The sequence below is a fragment of the Thamnophis sirtalis genome, unplaced genomic scaffold, assembly GCF_051295495.1.
Source record: "Thamnophis sirtalis isolate CommonGarterSnake01/CBP01778 unplaced genomic scaffold, rThaSir2_p1.2 scaffold_3, whole genome shotgun sequence".
Classification (NCBI taxonomy): domain Eukaryota; kingdom Metazoa; phylum Chordata; class Lepidosauria; order Squamata; family Natricidae; genus Thamnophis; species Thamnophis sirtalis.
In genome coordinates, this window is record NW_028261383.1 from 82678710 (window position 1) to 82700329 (window position 21620).

General features: G+C 37.7%; 1 protein-coding gene across 3 annotated transcripts; it reads left to right on the forward strand.

The window, feature by feature from the left end:
- Nucleotides 1-270: 270 nt before the first annotated feature.
- KIAA1191 (KIAA1191 ortholog) lies at nucleotides 271-21385 on the forward strand. 3 transcript variants are annotated; one of them, XM_087709367.1, is made up of 10 exons: nucleotides 272-463; nucleotides 6670-6764; nucleotides 6971-7053; nucleotides 11313-11503; nucleotides 13173-13296; nucleotides 16068-16192; nucleotides 17150-17256; nucleotides 17523-17671; nucleotides 19825-20058; nucleotides 21219-21385. In XM_087709367.1, the coding sequence occupies exons 3-9, from the start codon at nucleotides 7026-7028 to the stop codon at nucleotides 20031-20033; spliced, it is 933 nt and encodes a 310-aa protein (XP_087565493.1). In that variant the 5' UTR covers nucleotides 272-463; nucleotides 6670-6764; nucleotides 6971-7025; the 3' UTR covers nucleotides 20034-20058; nucleotides 21219-21385. The 3 variants fall into 3 exon arrangements, with proteins under 3 accessions (XP_087565494.1, XP_087565493.1, XP_013920917.2); XM_087709368.1 differs by having other exon boundaries at nucleotides 271-463; nucleotides 17526-17671; nucleotides 19825-21385; XM_014065442.2 differs by having other exon boundaries at nucleotides 19825-21385.
- Nucleotides 21386-21620: the final 235 nt, after the last annotated feature.

Sequence of the window (21620 nt, forward strand, 5' to 3'; positions counted from 1 at the left end):
GACCCAAGATAATCTCGTTGGCTTTGTGCCTCAGGCAGGACGTAGCACTCACACTTTCCCGGGTTTTGGCCTGATGCCTTAATCCCCAGCCCGGGGGCTCGATTTCCCGCTAGCCCTATCCAACTCTGAAACTTTATTCCTCCCTCCCGCCAGCCATGTCGGACCCCCCCCCCCCCGCTCTAAGAGACGCGACCAGCAGAGCTCTCGCAAGACTTAGGCGCTACGGCGCCCCCTGCTGGCGGCTCTAAGCCCACGCCTTCGCGGTGGGCGGGCTGGATCTGTCAGCTCATTTCTTCCCAGCTTCACTTGCGTCATGGCGGTTCGGGGCCTCGGCGGCTCAGGCCTCCTTGCGCGGAGCCTGCCGTGCCTCCTTTTCCTTCTTTCGACCGACCTGCGGGCCCGGCAGACCTGTTAGTATCGGGTAGGGGAAACCAGTGCGGGGGCTGCAGGCAGCCCAAGGCAGGTACGTCCTCGAAAGGCGGAGGCGAGCGAGGGTTGCTTCTGAGCCTGGCGGCCAGCGAAGAGCGAGCTTCGCTGGCGGTAGCCCGCGGCGTGGGGGGGCTAAGCCGTGGAAAGCGGGTTGGGGTGTTCCCGAGGTTTTGCGTGACCCCGAAAGCTCCCTTGCCGGGAAACGTGGAGGAGAGGCAGAAGATACAGTCTGATGAAACCGGAATCGGCCGACTTAGCCGGCTCCTCCTTAGAGACGCCGTGGCTGCTGTGCAAACACGCCTCTCCCGTGGCGCCCTTCGGCTCAGTGCTCGTTTTCTCGCTGTTGAACATTTTAAGGCAAGTCTTCAAACTTGGCAACTTTTAAGACTTGTGGACTTCAACTCCCAGAATTCTCCAGCCAGCTTTGCTGGAGAATTCTGGGAGTTGAAGTCCATAAGTCTTAAAGTTGCCAAGTTTGGGGACCCATCATCATCATCATCATCATCATCATCATCATCATCATCATCATCATCATCATCATCATCATCATCATCAGGAGTAGTATTGCTAGTAATCTTTGGTGAGATTCACAGCCTTTGGGGCTGGTTGATAGCTCAACAGCTCGACTCCTAACCATTATTATTATCATTATATATTTCATTCATTAAACATGAAACTCAGGCAACTCAACATTCAAAAATGCATTACAAATACCAGTGACTAGTGCTAATGGTTGATACGGTTTGCTGCCAGCATCCTAGGTATCAACCAAGTACCTTCTTAAAATATAAGATGTTCCGACTAGCACAATTTTTTGCAGTTCCACTGGTGTTATTTCAGGAAGCTGCAATTTGTTGATGTAACTTGTAAAATTCTTGGACATGGTGCCAAGTGCCCCGATGACGATGGATATCACTGTTACATGCTTCATCCATAGCCGTGTAGTTTCGATGGCCAGGACGCGATATTTCATTATTTTTCCTAGTTCTTTTTAAAAATTATTATTATTTTATTTTATTATTTTTAAATTTTTAAATTTTATTTTATTTTATTTTTCAACACGTACAAGGAAATAAGTATCAGTATAGACATGGACACAAGAAAAAATGGCACAAATAAATGAATATAAGAAAGCAAAATTTAGACATAAACACATATAATGAGTACATATAAATAGAGACAGTAGGACAGGGACAGTAGGCACGCTGGTGCGCTTATGCACTCCCCCTTAAGGACCTCTTAAGAAATGTGTAAGGTCTGAAGTTGCATTTCCTGCAATCAAGATTAGAGTGAATTACATTTAGTTTGTATCTATTGATAGTAGTCGCTAACAGGTAGGAGGGCTGTTTTAAGGACTGGAGCCTTGTGGCTCCTCTCTCGGCACACTTAGCCTTGTATGCGTGTTTTCCTTCCACTCCTCTGCCCTTTCTCTAGCAGCTGCTAAGTCATGTCCCATAGCTGTCCCCCCCCCCCCCCCCAAGAGGCAACTGGAGTTTCTTGTTTTTATTTTAAGACATTTTTGCTTCTCATCCAAGAAGCTTCTTCAGCTCTGACTTGGATGGTGGTGAATGGAAGGATTTATATTCCTTGCAGACAGCTGGTCATTTGCAAGGAATATAAATTCTCCAAAGCACTCGAAGGCAGGACAAGAAGCAATGGGTGGAAACTAATCAAGGAGAGAAGCAACTTAGAACTAAGGAGAAACTTCCTGGCAGTTAGAACAATTAATCAGTGGAACAACTTGCCTCCAGAGGTTGTGAATGCTCTAACATTAGAAGTTTTTAAGATAACCGTTTGTCTGAAGTGGTGTAGGGTTTCCTGCCTAAGCAGGGGGTTGGACTAGAAGACCTTTAAGGTCCCTTCCAACTCTTCTATTCTATTTCCTTCCATTCCCCACCATCTCTAGTTGGAGCTAAAGAAGCTTCTGGAATGAGAAGCGAAAACGTCTTCAAAGAAAAGCAAGGAAGTCCAGTTGCCTCCTGAAAAAGCATCTTTGGGACAAAAGATGACTGAGAATCTCTACATAGATTTTCTGCTAAGTAATGGTTAACAACCTAATCAAAGCTGATTTAAAAAATAATAATAATTGCATGGTAATATTAAATGCCACGTTTTCTTCCCTATTCCAAATGCATCAAGAGCTGGAGCAGATCAAAAAACAGATTAGGCAATAGTACTGTAGTTGATAGAGTTCAGCCCGGTAATCAAGGGGATGCCCTTCGGAAACTCACAACCCTGGATAGCTATGGCTCCTTTCCAGTGCTGCATTTAGGACATGCTTCCTTGCTTCAAGGGATAATAAACAGCCACTGATTTTGATACTTGGGTCCTTTGTGAACATGCTGAACTAGTCCCCTCTTAAAACTGTCTAACTTGGCTATTATAATAACAGAGGTGAATTCTCCAGTTGAATAATGCAGCATAGATAGTGATGATGTTGATTATTTATGTGCTGTCAGGTAGTTTTTGACTCCTAGTAACTAGCTCATTATTCAGCCTTCATTTACTCTTGGTGATAAACAGATTGCAATTGTAAAGCAATTGTAAATTGATTATTTATGTGCTGTCAGGTAGTTTTTGACTCCTAGTAACTAGCTCATTATTCAGCCTTCATTTACTCTTGGTGATAAACAGATTGCAATTGTAAAGCTTTCCAGTTACTACCGCATTTAAAGTTGTTTTACATTAGATGGAAGGTTGCATTACAATATAGATGCACTTTATGCTCTGGGGCATGTTACCTGTTCTTTAGAGAAGCTTTGGCAAAATTTCTATTGGTCATTTTGTTTATATTCCTCTTATTTGATTTGTCAGTGCATAATGGGCTTGGTTATGCAGGTTGTTTTAACTGAATGTAAGACAGACAAATTGTTATGGACCATAAATGTCTACCGGTATTGTTTGGATATGTTTTGCACATAATCCAAAAACTTGGGTGATGGGTGACTTCACAATCAAATTAAAGTGTCTAAAAAGCTTCAAATATTCTTAACATATCTATTTTTAAATTCCTTTGCACGTCAGAAAGTAAAATCTGTAACTTTGATCAACAATGACAATGGTAGAATAACAAATGACAAACAGTGGTAATTATTACATATCCAGATATTGCTACTTTTATTCTATTAAGAGTATTCATACCCTCTTAAAACAGTGCTGTGGGGGGATTATGTCTGTGTTAAATAGGTAAAATGAGGTTAAACGACTTTGTTGTTATATGCTGCCCATATGATTCAGTATTTGATTCATGCAGTATACTGTAGTGTTGCTATTGTGGAATGCGCAATCCAGAAGAACACAAAATAGCAATAGCACTTAGATTTATATACCGCTTCATAGTGTTTTACACTCCTCTCTTAGCGGTTTACAGAGTCAGCATATTGGCCCCCAACAATCTGGTCCTTATTTTACCAACCATGGACGATGGAAGGCTGAGACAACCTTAAGCCGGGTGAGATTCGAACTGCCAAATTGCAGGCAGCCAGCAGTCAGCAGAAGTAGCATTCTAACCATTGCTCCATTATTACACCAAAATAACTAACACAAATTATACTAAAATATTATATGTATTTCAAATCTGAATTTTAATAGTATGGCTGAAAACTATAATACAAAAATTTAGGTAGAACCTGGAAGGCGATACATGATACATGTCTTGCATATAGTATGCTAGATTCTGATTATGCTCTAATGTGCTGAGCGCTATAATGCTATGCTATTTTGCCAGTACTAATATATTTTTATCAAATGGGATTTGCACTTTTCCAACTGTCCTTTTCTCCCCTCCCCAACCTAGTTGAGGTTTCTTTGATATTACTACTGGTAGCTAGGTATTTTAGTTGTATTATATAAAATGTTGCAGGACCTCCAAATGGAAGCCATTTCATAACTGTAGAATTACCCAGTTAGATGTCTTTAAAATAGTTAAAGCAATTTGGGAGGGGGAGGTGTTTGACGTTGCAGCGACACAACATGCAATTTTGGGGCTCCAGGATTGCTGTTGATATCTCTGTTGCTGGGTGATCCTTTTGGATCTAAACTGTTCTGAAGGAATGGTGGTAGTGAAGGGCATGTCCTGCTGATCTCAGGGGCATCGCAAAGCCCCTGATTGATCCAGGAAAAAGCTCTTTTTGCTGGCTACAAGAGAAGCAGCCAATATGGCTACAGAAGGTTAGGACAAGCCCCTGAAACGGAAGCAGCACAGGAGAGACAGTATGTTGAAATGGTGAGATGCTTTATTATTAGAGAAGAGAAAACCCAAAAAGACTCAGAGTTAAAATAAAATTGAAGGAAACAAGCAGCGAATTTACCCTGGTTTAAAACTATCGTGTTATCTTTTTCACTTTAATTTTGTTTGTTTTTTATGGATGTTTACAAATGGCTCTTACTTTTAAACTGGACTGGTCTTATTTTCCCCATTCTTCCATTCTTCCTCTATACTTTTCCCATTTTTGTGTTTGTGGATTAAAAGCCTCTTTCCTCGCAAGGCTCAGCCAGATCATAATCTTTAAACAATTTTTTTTCCTATTCTCTTTTTGGAGAAAAATCCTTTCCAGAGTTCAGAGTTTAGAAAAAAAGAGCCAAAAACAAAGGGAAAACATGTAACACTGCCATCTAGTAGCTAGAGGCTTGGCAACATCTGATATTACAAAGCTATTGGCTTGGTATACTGAAAGGGTCAGTGGAAAAAACTTCACTGAATTTGTTTGAAACCTAGCAAAAGCCTTGGATGTTTTAATAGCAGTGTGTATAACTTGGAAAAATGGCACTATATGAACAAGAAAAGGAACTAACATTGCAAAAATATATTAGAAATTCAAAAACTCTTAATAACTACAGAGAGAATTGAAAAGAGTCTTGAATTTATAGATCAAAATACAAAATATCAAAATACAGAAAGTACGGAGGGAAGAATTGAGAATACCTATAAAACAACAATGAAATTTGAGGACAGAATTCAAAAAATTACAGAGACATATGAAAGTGATAAGAAAATTGTTGACATTGACAACAAATTGAGTGTGGAGGGGAATGATAAGTGCAAAATACAGAAAGGAGAGATCGATGAACTGGAACTCTATATCAGATGTCAAAACATAGATGAAGATAGGGGAGAAAATTTGGCAGAGACAATGAGAGTGATTTCGGCAGAAGCACCAGTGATAACAAAAGTCAAGCAGATGAAAGGAACAGATGGAGGTTTCGAATTCTTTTAAGATATCCAATGAACAACAAGTTGTCAAGAGAAGTCCACATAAGACTTATCAAGAAAACACTTAGAATACAGATTCTACAAATGGCAAGAGATATCGGACTGCACTATTTCTGGAAGGATACAGGATGATGAAATGAAATGTTACAATAAAATTTAGTTAAATGTAGTTAAACTTTGAATATTATAGATAAGATAAAGTAATAATAACTATAGTCAAATAAATGATCAATAATGATAATAAAGCATTTATATATACTAGATTGATAATATGAAATTTTATATAAACTGTAAGTGAGGATGATGGAGATGATGTTGAAAAGCCTTTTTATAAAAGATAAATAATTCTATATAGTATATAAAGATGTAATATCATTGGATGATTTCAGGATGATGTAATGAAATGCCATAATATAAATTTACTTCAAATTTAATATGCCATATAAAAAGGATGTAATAATAACTATGCTTAATGGAAGTTTAACAATTATAATAATTTGTATAAATGTATGTTAGATTGATGATACTAATAATGGAAAACATGGAATTGAAAATTATTAGAGAATGTTCTTAATGCTAAAATAATAGAATGATTTAGAATAGGACACAAACATATTGGATATATTGAAGATGATATAATGAATCATCATAATATAAATGGATACATATTTAGAGTATCTTGTTTAAAATGGTGAAACAATAGTGATAATTAAACAAATGAAGTTCAATAATAATGTATATGAAGATATTTGATTGACAATAAGTGATTTTTGATAAAGCACAAGTGATGACTATGGAAAAGACGGAGAAAGATTTTATAACCAATTGACACACTGTATGTAGTTAAAGAGATTTTTTTATGTTAAATGTTTTGCATGTTTATGTTTGAAAATAAAAAATTTATTAAAAAAATAAAATAGTTAAAGCAATTCTAAGCATACCTAATAATACCTAGGAAATATAAACATCTGCTGCAATGTTTCTTACTGCTTTAATTAAAAAAAATCTTGCTTCTTAATTTTTGTTAGTCTTTCTGCATGGAAGCTCCTGGGGATGATTTGATAGTTTCAGCTTCAGCAAGAGAATGCCTTATTTTGACATCTTTCTGTCATCATAACTTGTGGTAAGATATTTTGGCCTTTTTTATCATAACAATACCTGGATCAATTAATTTATCATGTTGTTTCATATTGCTGCTTCAAATTATTCAGCAGCATTCATTCTTTAAAAAAAAAGAACTTTCTTGTGATATTCTTGGTTTTATCATAAGCCAAGATATTTTATTCTACTCTAATTATTACAGACCAAAATATCTTATATTTTTATTAGGTAACAGCAGCCCTGTCCTGGATTTCTAAATAGTGAAGCATCTGGAGTTACAATCATGACTTCGAGACCAACAGATGTTCCTGGTAAAACTAATTGATACAGAATTCATATATATTAAAACAGGGTGCAGTAGTGATTGTAACAAATGCTTAGTTTCCAATTAACGTTTCTGAAGGGTTTTTTAATACTGTTTTAAGGAGGGTTTATTTACATCCAGGAGTCTGTATGACAGAACCAAAGGCTAGAGAAATAGATGGCTAGACTCTTGTACTGAATTTATTCAAGAATAATTGAATACGTTGTGAAGTGCTCAGAATTGCTTAGGATGGGGCAGTCATATAATTTAAAAAAAAAGAAATAAGCAAACTAAGCAGGGTTCTGGCTCGTTTAATTTGGATTCCTCTTTGGATAGGAGGTTGGCTTGATGGTCTAAGGTTTTTTTTTAAATACTATGTTCTTACATTCTCTTTTTAAAAAAAGGTTTTATTTGCTATCTATTGATTTATGTATTTAGTTATTCTGATGTTAATTTCTATTCTTTTGAGTCCTAATTAAATTGCCATTGGGCATGTTTGTTTTGATTGAAGAGCTAGTATGCCTCTGTTCCGTGTCCATATGTGGAAAAAAGTTCACGATTTGGGGGTAGTACATTAGGCTAGTATACATCTTTAATCAGCAATAGAAAATATTTCAAAATCCTCATGCATTTATAAGTAAAATGTTCAGCCTTTTCATACTGCCTCTCTTTCCGGTATTTGGAAGAAAGCAAACCAGATGTCTGAACTAATTGTGGAAATTGCTATAAAGAGAAGCCAAAGACAAGACAAAAATCTCAGGAAGAAATTTAATAAAGGGTTTCAGAGAACTGTTAGAAGAGACAAGAGCAGTATTACAATGGCATCTCTGAAGTCACTGAAGATGGAAACAGACATGGAAAAACAAAGTCTTCCAAAAGATTTCTGAATTCAGAAAAAGATTCCAAACTCAAATTGATGTGCTAATGGACATTAATGGACAGATAATAATTGATTCAAAGATCGATGAAAGATTGAAGATGTACACTAAAATACACTACAAATGTACAGAGATGTAAACATCCAAGATATATTTAAAAATATTCCCTACTTAAAGGAACCTCAAATACTAGAAATATGTCAAACCACAAAAGAAGACTTAAATATCCAGCAAATTTGGAGAATGACAGTGTTCTTGTCTGGGGACTAAAGATCTATCTCTGTCAGGGGTTCCCAAGCTCTTCAGCTAATTAATCCCTTCATGGAGATTCAGATTGTTCATTGACCCCCAAATATTTATTATATTAAAATGATTTAATAAATATTACTTTAATGCTATTAGGCATAATAATAACCACAACAACAATCTCATCAAGCCTTGGGGGGTTGATACTTGCCATTTTGTGGAACCCTGATCTATATTCTAATACCAAAAAAAGAGACATAAATGAATATGCAAACTATTGTATAATATCCATAATTCCACATACTAAAAATGAAGCTTAGAATCATCCAATGCCAATTAGATTCCTCAATGGAAAATGAGATGACACTTGTTCAAACTGGCTTTAGTAAAGGTAACACCAAATGTTGTTGCTGATGTATGCTGTATAATTGAGAAAGCCAACTAATATCAAAAGGAAGCCAGCCTAGGCTTCCTTGATTACAGAAATATCAATTGTATCAATCATTAAGCTATAGAATGTGCTTAGAAAATGGGTATTTCAGAACATCTCATTGCCTTAGTGAAAAAATGATGTTTTTGGATAGAACTTAGTGAAATGTACTGGCTCTATATTGGCTAAGGAGGAAAAACAAGGCCGTAGTGTCTCCCCTTATTTATTTAACCTAATGCTGAACATATATTAAAGGAAACTGGATTGGAAGAATTTGAAGATGGTTTTAAAATTGAAGAAAGATCCAAAACCTGTGTTACATTGATGATACTACTTCGATAGCTGAAAATACAAAGGAGCGCCAAGATCTAGTAATACAGGTAGTCCTTGCTTATGGATCTCTTGTTCAGCAACTGTTCGAAGTTGTGATAGTTCTGAACAAGTGATACTTATGACCGGTCCTTGGTCATCTGATTGCCATTTGTGACCTTCTCTGCCAGTTTGCCACAGGCAAAGTCAGGAGGAGATGCCAGCAAATAATATCTAAAGTTACTCTGGTAATTCCCACCCACCCTCCTGCATACACATCCCATTGTGCCCCCCCCCCCACACACACACCCTGCTGTCCTCCCAATTTGTGCTACAGCACACTCTGGCGTCTCCTAGCTCATAAGGGGCCTTTTCTGGTCCTGCCAGGGTTTTCCCCAGCCTCCCCCTCTATAGCATTCCTGCCCTCCTCATCTGGGACTCTTGTCACTTTCATTGTAATGACTCACATGCCTTGGGGAAATGATGTTATCCAGGATGGCTAGCATGTCATTAAGAGTCTGGTCATGTGACATTGCGCTCTATGACTGCATCGCGTAGCAATTACAGTCTCAGTCCAATTGCCATCATAACCTAGGGACTACCTATGATAGTCAAAGAGTACACTGAAAGAATGGGACCAAAACTAAATACAAAGAACAAACTAATGGCAAGAAATCCAACAACCAGCCTTAGAATTGACAGCGAGGATATCGGAGAGATGGATAGCTTCTGCCTTTTAGGATCAACTCTTTAACAATAAAGGTGCAGTCAAATATGAATCAAGACCTTGGAAAAGATATTCATAGACCATGCTGTATCTATAATGTATTTATTATTTATTCATCACTTTCTAAAGCCACCAATCTCAGTTAATCACCAAGGGCAGTTTACAATTAAAAAATATATTACAATTAGGACACTGAAAGCACTTTAAAACAACAAAACATCCAGAATAAATAAACATAGCAGATGAGATACTTGGCCAGTTAGCAAAACAGCCAGGAAGTGGGATCCTTAATACATTCAAGGTCTCAGACTTGGGAACATAGCCAGGTTTGTAAGATCTTACACAAAGGCTAACAGGCCATTCTATCTCCAAAGGGAGGATGTTCCATAAAGCAGGGGTCGCTGTGGAAAAAGCACATGTTGGAACCCCACCCCCCCCGGCAGCCAATACTCTTTGGCTGACAGGATCTGCAGCATGCTCATTCTTCTGGATTGGGTTGGACTGGTAGAGATGATCCCTGAGGTAACTCGGTCTCAAGCTATGTAGCCATGACAATTAGCACCTTGAATTGCACCCAGAAATATACTAGTAACCAATGAAGCTCACACAGAAGTGATGTTACATATATCTACAATTATCAGGATATGCAATCAGGACTTCAAAAAAGCAGGATTAAATAAATATTGTTATTTTTGAACTTTGGAGTTGGAGAAGCCTTCTGAGAATACTGTGGACATCCAGGCAAACAAATAGATGATTGAACAAATCAATCCAGAGTTCTCACTTGAAGCATAATGACCAGCCTCAAATTATCCTACTTTTTCACACATTATGCAAAGACCTAGTTCTCTAGACTAGAGAAGGCTAGGAAAAGGGGGGGGGGAGAGAAAAGAGGATGAGTAGCAGCAAAGTAGATGGCTTAACTGGCAATGCAGTGCATCATTGGAAGATCAGGTTGGGAAAAGATCATCATGGAGAAAGTCTATCAATGTAGTTGACACCAGCTTTGTGCCATATAATCAGCTTATTAAAAGAACATCTAGTTCATACGCTGTCCTAATGTTTTTGACATTAAAATTGTATTTTAGTAATTCAGCTGTAACAACATTTCTAAAATATTTGGCTAGGCCTCTAAGAATTTTATAGCCAAAAATTGTTTTACATGTCACATTTGAAATAAATGTATGAAACAGAAGATGTTTAAATCAAGGATGGGAAACCAGGATCCTAGGGCAACATGGAAACTTTAGACTAAAGGTATTTATCAGAAATATCAGAAGATACTTTGTAAGGGGTCAGATGAGATTGTTGAAAAAAATCTGCTTTTCTCTAGCAGATGAGCGGGAATATGGGTAAAAAGGTATGCCAAGAAGAAATGCAAATTCATTTACAATTAGTGTCCTTATCTGCCTCTTGCTTTAGGCTTGTTAGTCTTTTCTAAGCAGTGTGCACCTCAAAGGGAAAGATTACCATCCTATATTAGGTCATGATATAATGTTTTGCACTTTATTTGGTTATAAATGCTGTATTAGCCGCATCAAAGGCATTTCAAAATCATGGCACTGATCCTAGAAGGCCCTTGATGAAAGAAGGGCTAATATTATCTATTCTGCTTATGAAAAGGTAAAACACTAAAAGTCCAAATTATTGTGTGAAATCTCAATCTCTGTCCTTAGCTATAGAACATGGCTCGGGAAGCCTTCTAGGGAAGATCTCCCAGCCAATTGGAATGAATCGTCGGGCATTCAGTTACGATGATGCCTTAGAGGATACAACACCAATGACTTCTCCTCCTTCAAACCTGACCACCAATATCTTATGGAAAGAACCAGTCATTCCAGGTCACAAATATGGAAAGATTTCCCAGGTATGCAGTTTGCTGAGGTAATAAAGAGATAGCATAACATTTCTAATGATACTTGGGAGGAGATGGTGCTTCATCTCCTAATTAACAACTAAAACATATCAAAACATTTGATTGGAAGAAGCGATACATTTTTTAAACCCATAAATCCATAGAGGTAAAACAACTTTTTTTAAATGACACAGTTCTGCACTGATCAGACTTGCTAAAATGTTTCTTATAAAATGAATGAGAGACAGCAATGGAGAGCAAGTATAATTCTTAGAGCACTTTGAACAAAGGAATGTATTTTAATTAAAACCTTTTAGATGAAAAAGTATACAGGTAGTCCCTTGATTTCCAGCCACCATTGGAATGGGAAGTTTTGCCACTAAGCAATGCAGTCATAAAGCGAGTCGTCATGTGACCGTTTCTATGACATTTTTTTGCTGTTAAGCAGATTTGATTTCCCCCATTGACTTAGCTTGTCAGAAGTCATTTGGGAAGGTTGCTGCAACCATCATAAATACATGTTGGTTGCCGAGGGCCCGAGTCACGGCCACTTGACTGTGAGGTCACTAATACAAGTAGTCCTTGACTTACAACAGTTTGCTTAGTGACCGTTCAAAGTTACAACGGCACTGAAAAAGTGATTTTCGACCATTTTTCAGACTTCTGATGGATGCAGCATCCCTGCGTCATGTGATCCGCCTTTTGCAATCTTCTGACAAGCAAAGTCATTGGGGAAGCCAGACTCACTTAACAACCTGGTTACTAATTGAACAACTGCAGTGGTTCATTTAACAAATGTGGCAAGAAAAGTTGTAAAATGGGGGAAAACTCACTTAACAAATTTCTCAGTTAGCAACATAAATTTTGGGCTCAATTGTGGTTGTAAGTTGAGGACTATCTGTAGTTGTAAATACGAGGACTGGTTGTAAGTGGCTTTTCCTGTACTGTCGTAACTTCAGAAGGTCTCTAGACAAATAGGTGTAAATAGAGGATTATATGTCTTCTACACTGAGTATAATCTGTGTGATCTGAATCTTTATTTTGCAAATTTTAGGTTAAATGGAAGGAAATGAGATAAAATCTGCAAGCCCAGTTTACTCATTCTGTAAATTCTTTATTACTGTTTTAATATAGAAGGAATTGATACTTATAGTACAGATATGAGCTATATAAAGATATGAAATTTATAAATGAACTATACTAGGCTTAAATAACTAAAATAACTTTATGTTGCTTAGTTTTAATTTTGTATCTTTTATATAACTGAGAGGTTTATTTTTTAATAAGGAAAGGAAGCAGTTATGATATGGTCTACTTTTTAAAAATAGTGCATAGTCCGAAAATTGTGCTTGTCTCTTTAAGCAAAAAAATGCATGAGAAAGAGAATTATTGCTGAAGAAGCCTTTTTAGTTATTTCTGTAGCTAGACTTTTGCTAGTGAAAATAAAAGAAGCTTCTTTAGGTGAATTCTTATTATCAGATGGCTACAAGAATAGTTGTTTCAAAATGTTGTATAGTGTTTCATATTGTAGGCAAGAGAATGGAAATATGTCAGCTCAAGATCATTGTGTTCCATGCAAGGTCCAAAACTTTTGCCCACGAGATCAAGAGTTGAAATTTTAGCTGAAATTCTCCTAATTTTGTCTCTTTTTCCAAAATTGCATCTGGCTTCCTCTGTATAGGTTGAGGAAGGGGAGACTAGCAAACATCTCTCTGCTAAAATCCCCCCATCTTCATCTGAGGGGAACAAGACACCAGTAGTGAAGGCCAAAGCCACCCACATCATCATGAATTCTCTTATAGCAAGTAAGAGCTCTTGCAATTCTTTGTTGGGCAAGCTAATTTCTGCAGAGAATTTTGCAATGTAACTTGTATCCCGTTTATTTAAGAATTATTTCTGACCACCTTCTGAATTATTTATTTACTAAACTTATATAGATCTCACCAAAAGTGATTATGGGCAGTGTATAACAAAGTTAAAACAGCGAATATGTACATAAAGCCACTCATCATTAATTAATACGCCTTAATAAAAAGGATAACAAACAGAACAAAACAAGGAAATAACACATGTCTTTCAATGCCCTGGGATCCTCAGGCTTGCTGGCATAACAAAGTCTTAAAGGACCTTTGAAGGCTCAGAAGTGGTGAAACCAGCCTTCTCTCAGTGTAGAGAAAATTCCATGATGCAGGCGCCCGCCCTCTAGGGCCTGCCAAACAAGATTTCCTAGCAGATGGGTATTGTAAGATGCCCTCTCTGTTGGAGCTTCCATATGTCTCTGCACCCCTTTACCTAAGAGGGCTTGTGTCACTCAAAACACTACTATGGGGGATGGCAATTTGCAGACTGAGAAGTACTGCTGCTTCACCACTCTTACTGCCACAAAGTAGGCCTTAATAGAGGCTCTAACCTTTGTTCGGTTCAGTTCCTCTCCATTTGTGGTACTCTACATCTCTTCTCTCATTTCCTTTGTAAACCATAGGGAGTGATGAGTTCTGTGAGAGGGGGAGAGGTCGCATACTCAGGATCTAATCCAAAACCTCTGTTGCCCCTTTATTCCTAGTGGTAAATAAGGTTTGGAAGGACAGTGCAGGAGACCAATAGGAACAACCCTCAGCTCGCTGAAATCCCACTGCCATCAGGGGTGGATCAATGTAATAGGACCAGCCTCCTTGCAGTGCATATTGGTGCCAAAGAATCCCATGGTAATCAAGGCATGAACTGACCATGACAAAGGGGACACCAAAAGCTCCCTAAATTGAGGATCACATAACCACTGCTCCCAACAGGAATTCCAGATCTGTTGTGTGACCACAGTCCCATGTTTGGCTCTTGACCTGGAATACGCCCATAGCTGTCATGGTAGCTATGAAGTCTTGACCCTTCTTAGACCCTGTTTCCAAGGAAGGCAGATGGAAGTCCCCTCCAAGAACGTAAGTCTGGGGAAAACCTCTGCCAATCAGGAATGAAATCAGGAACTCGGGCAAGGAAGTTGCCGTGCAGCAGGGAACCTGGTACAATAGCCACACTCCCAACTGAGCCAAGTCAGAATTATGACATACGTAGTTCTATTTGTGCAGAGGGGAAAATTACATGCCATACTGGGAGGTAAACACATCTTTAAATTATAAATAAAATGTCATAACAACCCTTTGATTCTCGTACCTGTTATACCTCAGTGAAAAACTAAAAAAACATGTTTACCAGGGCCTGTAGTACTGTATTGCACTTTTAGTAAAAGTATTGATCCTCTGCTGCCATCTACCATTCATTAGTTTCCAGCTAACACATTTCATCTGTCCAACAAATGATGCCTTTAAACAAATGGCTGTGAGAGGCAACTTCTTGCCATCTGTGTACTAGTAGCTGCTATATCTTTGTGGGAAATAACATATTGACCAATGCAGAATTATGTTGAAAAATCAAAAGTTGGCAATAATATACATTCTGTAAATGGGCAGATAATTAGAAAATAGGCTGTGTAACTTCATAATGAATGCTTGAATTAAGACTACAGTACAATGTAATTTAAAGCTTTCTACCCCTTTCTGTGTTTGGTCTGCCTTAGCTTTAGAAACATCTGTTCTTGAATTTTAGTTATTTGATTGATTGAGTGATATGCTGCCTTTATTTTTATGGAACTCCAGGCAGTTCACATAATTCTTCTGCCTTCTATTTTCTCAACAATGATAATGCCGTAAGGTGAGTTGAGCTAAAAGGGAATGACTGGCTTAAAGTTAGTCAGCTGGCTTTTCTCTGCCTAAGGCAGGACTAGAACTCTTATTTGTCTACAAATCACAACAGTGTGAAAAATGAGTTCTACAAACCTCTATCACCCAAGATTACTTTTCTTTCCCATTGAATTAAAATTGTCTAACAAGGTTTGCTTTAATGTAGATAATGTTTTATTTAAGAAAATTTAAAAGGTATTATAATATTTTAAACGCTATATCTTATAGCTAAGGATCATGGTTTACAGCCCGTTGTTTCCTGCTAAAGATTAAATCTTGGAAGCTGATATGAATTTAAATAGTATAGTTAGATGACTAATAATAATCTGCTTCATCTTTAACCAAAAATAGCATCAGGAAATGGGAGTGTTTTTAACAAATAAAACAAAAAACCTGAAGGGGGTAGTAGAACTTAATACTCTTGTATGCTCTTGTATGAACTTAATACTCTTAATGCTCTTGTGCTTGGTTGCCTCTGGCGAGTTTTTATTTGTACGTATAGAACATATGTAATGAATTATTAGAAACACCTATGGTAAACCTTAAACCATCTTATTATAGAACTAATTGGTGAAGGAAAGTGTGTGTTTTCATGTGTATGACAGAATCCTAAGCCATTGATAGAGTTTACTACATTATCTTGCTGTTACACTCTGCAACAAACCCTCCCATTTTCCAAAGTTTCCAACTTCAGAATGTTTTAGAAACCTTGCTACACATGGTTTAAAGAATTTCCACTCTCTGCTTTACTAGCTAGTGATTGTGGGTGTTTATGACATCGCTCTTAGAAAACTGCAGCAGGCGGTTTTGAGAAATGTGTGAATGTGTATTGTTGTCCATTCTAGAACAAACCCAGGAGAGCATTCAGCGATTTGAACAGCAGGCAGGGCTAAGAGATGTCGGCTACACTCCACACAGGGGCCTCACTGCAGAAGAAACAAAATATCATCGTGTGGCTGAGTCATTCCATGTAAGGTCTTTGGGCCCTGCTGTCATTTAGCCAGTTTATTACTCTAGTTGGTAGAGATGGTTAGTTTATTACTTTACAGAATCATGTCTGGACGGAGAGACATCTATTGCTGTGCGTCTTTGATAACGCTGTGATTCATTATTTTTTGTGTTGTTGTACTTTTTTTGTTGACTTGGGATTGTGTGTTTAAAGTGTGCGTGAATGGGGAATGTGCCAAATTTGTTAATCCAGAATTGGGAAATTCTGGAGAACTGTACAACATTCTGTTCCTCCCCCCCCCCATTACTGTATGGGTGTGGTTTGGCAGTACCCAGAAGTGAATCCTCTGAACCAGAAGTGGCTAATGTATGATAATGGAGCATCTCAAGGCATTTCTGGCCTAGATAATGTACTTCTAGAAATTACTTCTCCAGAACTGCATGATCTGTTGGGAAATGGAATGTTCTGAGTGGGAGCACAGTGGTCTCTTCTTGATGAATTAGTACATCCTCAAAAATAGTATTGTGAATTCTTGATTCAGTATCAATGCATTGGCAATGAAAGTAACACTGTAAACCATAGTATCACAATCTAACCTTTCTGAGGAAGGCGTTTCAAGTTTCTACTACAGGTAGTCCCCGACTTATGACCATAAGTCAACAATCAAAAGTCACTTTTTTCAGTGCTGTTGTAACGTTGAATGTTCACTAAATGAATTGTTGTAAGTCGAGGACTACCTGGTCTTTTTTCTTAGTTGCAGAATAGCTAAATAGCAATAGAGAAATAGTAGGCTCTTAGATATGTCTACTCATTTCTGTAAGAACCTACAATCTTGAACGAAGCTTTTTAAAACATACCACCAAACACTTTCATAAAGTTGCAGTGACAAAAAATGTGGAATCATTTTTTTTAATTATTGATAGGATCTAGGTTAAATTTATAAAGTTTCCAGATATTTGTCTGTTGCTTTTCTAACAGAATTTGAAGATGCAAAGTGGAGAGATGGTAAAAGAAGATAAACAGGCCTCTTCTGCCCAGTCCACACCAAGCAGCACTCCTCATTCTTCTCCCAAGCGCTCATACAGGTACATTTCATAAAAGGAAAGTAAAATCACAAATTGTCTGAATGTCTTGGTTACCCAGATTCCATGCATATTTTAAGTATTCATATTAGGAATCTGTTTGATTCTCCAGTTGAGTATTTTATCAAACACTTCATATAAAGTTCCTGTAGGTGTATGTTATGTTTTAAATTTACTTGGAGTGTGAATATCTGTTGAGAAAGGTATTTGTGGAAATCTGATGTACAAAATCTGGTTCCCCTGTTTTGATTTCTGCTTTTTCATTGAAGAAGCTGGTTTAGTCATGGAGCTTCTGCTTCAGTCCCTGGTCCTGATCGTGGCCTCATGGATTCCAACAGTGGTGATAGTGATAAAGTACTATCTGAAAAATGGAGCATTTTTGGACCTAAAGCTCTTCAGAGATCTGCTACTGAATCGGGTATAGTATTATTTTGAGAAAACATGATTTTTACATAGAAAGAACAAATTAAATATACTTTACAAAGGTTCAGAATTTAAAAAGTGACTTTGTGAGGGAGATGGGCAGTTTCTAAATGAGATAGATAAAGTTTAAATTAAGATCAGAAATCCAACTTTAGATTTTAAAAAAATAAGGCTAGAAGGAAGAAAGTATATCAAAACCCTTAAAAATAAAATACAATTTGAAGCAGTTTTGAATTGGAATTGCAGAACTTCTATCATGTTACAAGGATACAGCCTTTTGCAAATGGTAACACAGGTCTTAGACTTAGATAGTGAAGGAGCATTAACTCTGTCTTGAATGTTGAATACTATTTCCCTACTTTCTAGGATTATTATTACTATTTCCCTACTTTCTAAGATCTAACTGATGGTGACGTTTTCTGTGTTACAATTTGAAAAACGTTTGTAAATGGATTAGAATAGAAGTGGAATCCTCAATTATTGAACAGGAGTGTGCAAATCCCAGGAGGGTATGATTGGGGGAGAGCAGCAGTGTTGTTATTTCCCAGGTTTCCTGATCCAAGGGAAGGGAGGGTAGTGCTGATTGATGGAATACATGGCCCTGTTGGAACAGGTTAGGTTACCTGCAGATGCCGAATTCCTGTGTTGGGCTATAGGAACAAGGTATCTTGCTTGTGTACTACTCACCTTGCTGGGCAACAAGATTCTTTCTAGTGCTCATTATAGCTCTGGGGATAGAGTATCCTTGACTGCTCATGTTATGGATCTTTATAGTCTTGAGACGATTTAGGAATTCATGGTCCTAGTGCAATCCTGTGTGTGCTCCAACTAATCTCAGTTCATATAGGCAGCTATATGTGAGATACTGGTTTTTGTGCATGGACATCTGATCTCAAATTGGAGAATATGAGAGCTAGTCATACTCTAGTGATTACAATACTCTTTTCTAGCCCCCTCCCCCAAAAAGCCGTTCTTAAAATGACCTGCCCCAGGTGTCTTAATAGATCTGGATAGACTCCAGGGGCATTCCGGAATGTTCTCAGCAATCTCATAGGCAATTGTTTGGAATGTCTGGTTGATTTCTGGAATATGGAGGTGAACATGAAGGGGGCTCAATGCGGTGACCATTCATTGAATAGATAAGAGCTTATGCACAAGTTTAAATCGTGGTAATAAGGATGGTGATGTGATAAAGCCATTCACTTTTTACTTCTCTACTCTGATTGTGTTCTTGCAGTTCTATTTAAGGTGCCCCGTGCCTATTTGGGATGCAGAAAGATTTTTCTGAGCATCCCTTCAAAATTTTTGGGAAACATTTTGCTAATAAAATAATTACACTTCTGGCTTAGACTGTACATGGGTTAAGTCAGATGAGGTGATTAGACTCCGAATGATAGGATTTTCTCAGGATGAGCTCTGCCATGTGTGTGCTACATCCATGTACTTCTTGGTTCTTTTAGAGAGCATCGTGGGGAACTGAGAATCTAGATACAGAAAACAGCTAATGTCTCCTGAAGGTAGCAGTTATATCCTCCATCTTGAGGGGGCGGTATTGCTTTATCCTGAAGCCTTTTCTGGATCTTGCCAGATTGACAACTATTGAGCCATGATGGCGCAATGGGTTAGAATGCAGTACTGCAGGGCTAACCCATTGCTCACCTCAGGAGTTTGATTTTGAGTGGCTCAAGGTTGACTCAGCCTTCCATCTTCCCAAGGTCATAAAATGAGGACCCAGATTGCTGGGGGCAATATGCTGACTCTGGAAACTGCTTAGAGAGGGCTGTAAAGCACTCTGAAGTGATATATAAGTCTAAGTGCTATTGCTATCTCTTGGTCCCCAACTTACCCTTTTTTGAGGATGGTTGCAGAGAGTAGTGGGGCTCCAAAGGCAGGTTGGTTACCTGGTGGATGCTGAGATTGTATGAGATCAAGGTGAGAAGGATGGGGTCTGTCTGGAAAAATAGTGTCATAGCAAGTTATCTTCAAAGAGTTGGAAAATTCCTGATAACTTTGGAACAGATGTTATCAGATATTGTTAGCAATATTTTCCTCTCCAAATTGGTATCTTTGTTGAAATTCTGGTAATAGCAATGGTATATATTGAAGCATTTATTGTAATCTGTTTCATATTGCTGTGCATTGTCTTAGGAGGCTTTACCATTCAGACATATAAGGGTTCTCAGAAGCCATCTCCAATGGAACTGATGCGTATACAGGCGACCAGGATGTCAGAGGACTCTGCAAATTTCAAGCCTCCCAAGATGGATATTCCTCCTATCGAAGAGAAGAGGCGGTCTTCACATTCTCACAATCTTAAACCCCGGGACTTGAACGTGCTCACTCCCTCTGGCTTTTAGGAATATTTCTACTTAAGTGGCGCAAGTATGTTCTTGTCATCTGATCTCATCTTTAAGTAGATTCCATTCCACTCATGAATCCCTGATTTAAAAAGGTGACTCTTTGCCTTCTAGTTCAGAATTATAAATGGGGATGAAATGAGATCTGGGCAGCTTTCTTAATTTATTGCCTTTTTCCTCTCAAATAGCTCTCGGGTAAATTATAAATCAAAGTAATCTACCACTGAAATTCCGATAACAAATTGTGTGCTGCTTTACATAGCTAAACTTTAAAAAGGATAGCTATAAATTAGTTGAAGCTGTTTTGAATTTTTGTGCTCCCACTACTAAATTTGGTGCTGCTATTCAGGCCAAATTATCAATAGACAATGCATTATTTTTTAATATCTAAATGTTTTTTTTTTTAACTTGAACGGAATCTAGGGGGAAAAAGAATTTTTTTTTGTTTTGCTAAGGTGTTGTTCTGGAAGAATTATTCTTCAAATGCATAAAAGTTCCATGTTTAAGGAAATTTAAGAATTAAATTCCCCTTCTAGACTTGTGGCATGGAATAAAATATTGTTTGTGGTGCATTTTGTTGTTGTTGATTCAGCATGAAGTGGAATGTAGGCAAATTCCTTCATTCCTAAAGTAGTGGGATTCTATTTTTAATAAAGGGATCCTAGAATTGAGGTCCCTTGGAGATCCCTTGAAAATTGTAGCCATGGCTTCTGTGAAAAGACTTTGAAACAGAATATCTCTGAAACCAGACATTCCTATACATACTTCCTTGGGAAGCAAAGGAATCCAAAATAAAATTACTTAATAGAACATGAGAAGATTTTTAATTCAGCTGTTCAGTTTGTGTTACAATTAATGATTGAGTAAATGTCTATATTTACAGATGTATATTTTAGAATCATTCACTGAAAGATGAAAAATATTTAATGTATGCTTTAAAGCAAATAAGCATATATTATGTTTGTTTTCTTAGTCTAATGTTAAATGTCAAGTGAATTTGTTATTTTTCAACAGTGAGATGGAAACGTAGTAGCATTCCATTACAATAAAACCTTTTTTTCTTGAACACCAAATTTGTGATTTTCATGAACCCTTTTTATGTCCTATATCTTGTTAAATCCAAATTCCTATAAATTGTGGGTGCTGCTATATCTGACTGAAACAATCCATTTTTCTTCACAACAGCTGCAACTTGGACCTGCATTGCTTTGATTGTGCTGTGTCAGCTCATCACTGCTTGTACCCGGGAGACAGTGATCTTGCTTTTTGGTTAATGTTTAATTTATTTGGCAGTGTTTTGTGCTCATGTCTCTATGCCTAATACTTTTGCAGAATAAACAAACATGAATTAATATGGAGGTACGGCTATTTGTTGCACAGTGTACAAAGTACTCCTTGTTTAATGACTTCTTCAGTGACCATTCAAAGTTGTGATAGCACTGAATAAATCTACTTATGACTGGTCCTCAAGGTTCTGGCCATCCTAGCACCCACACGGTCTTGTGATTTGGGCACTTGGCAGCTGGTTGACACGACAGTTGCAGTGTTCTATGGTCTTACAATCACCATTTGTGATATTCCCTGCCA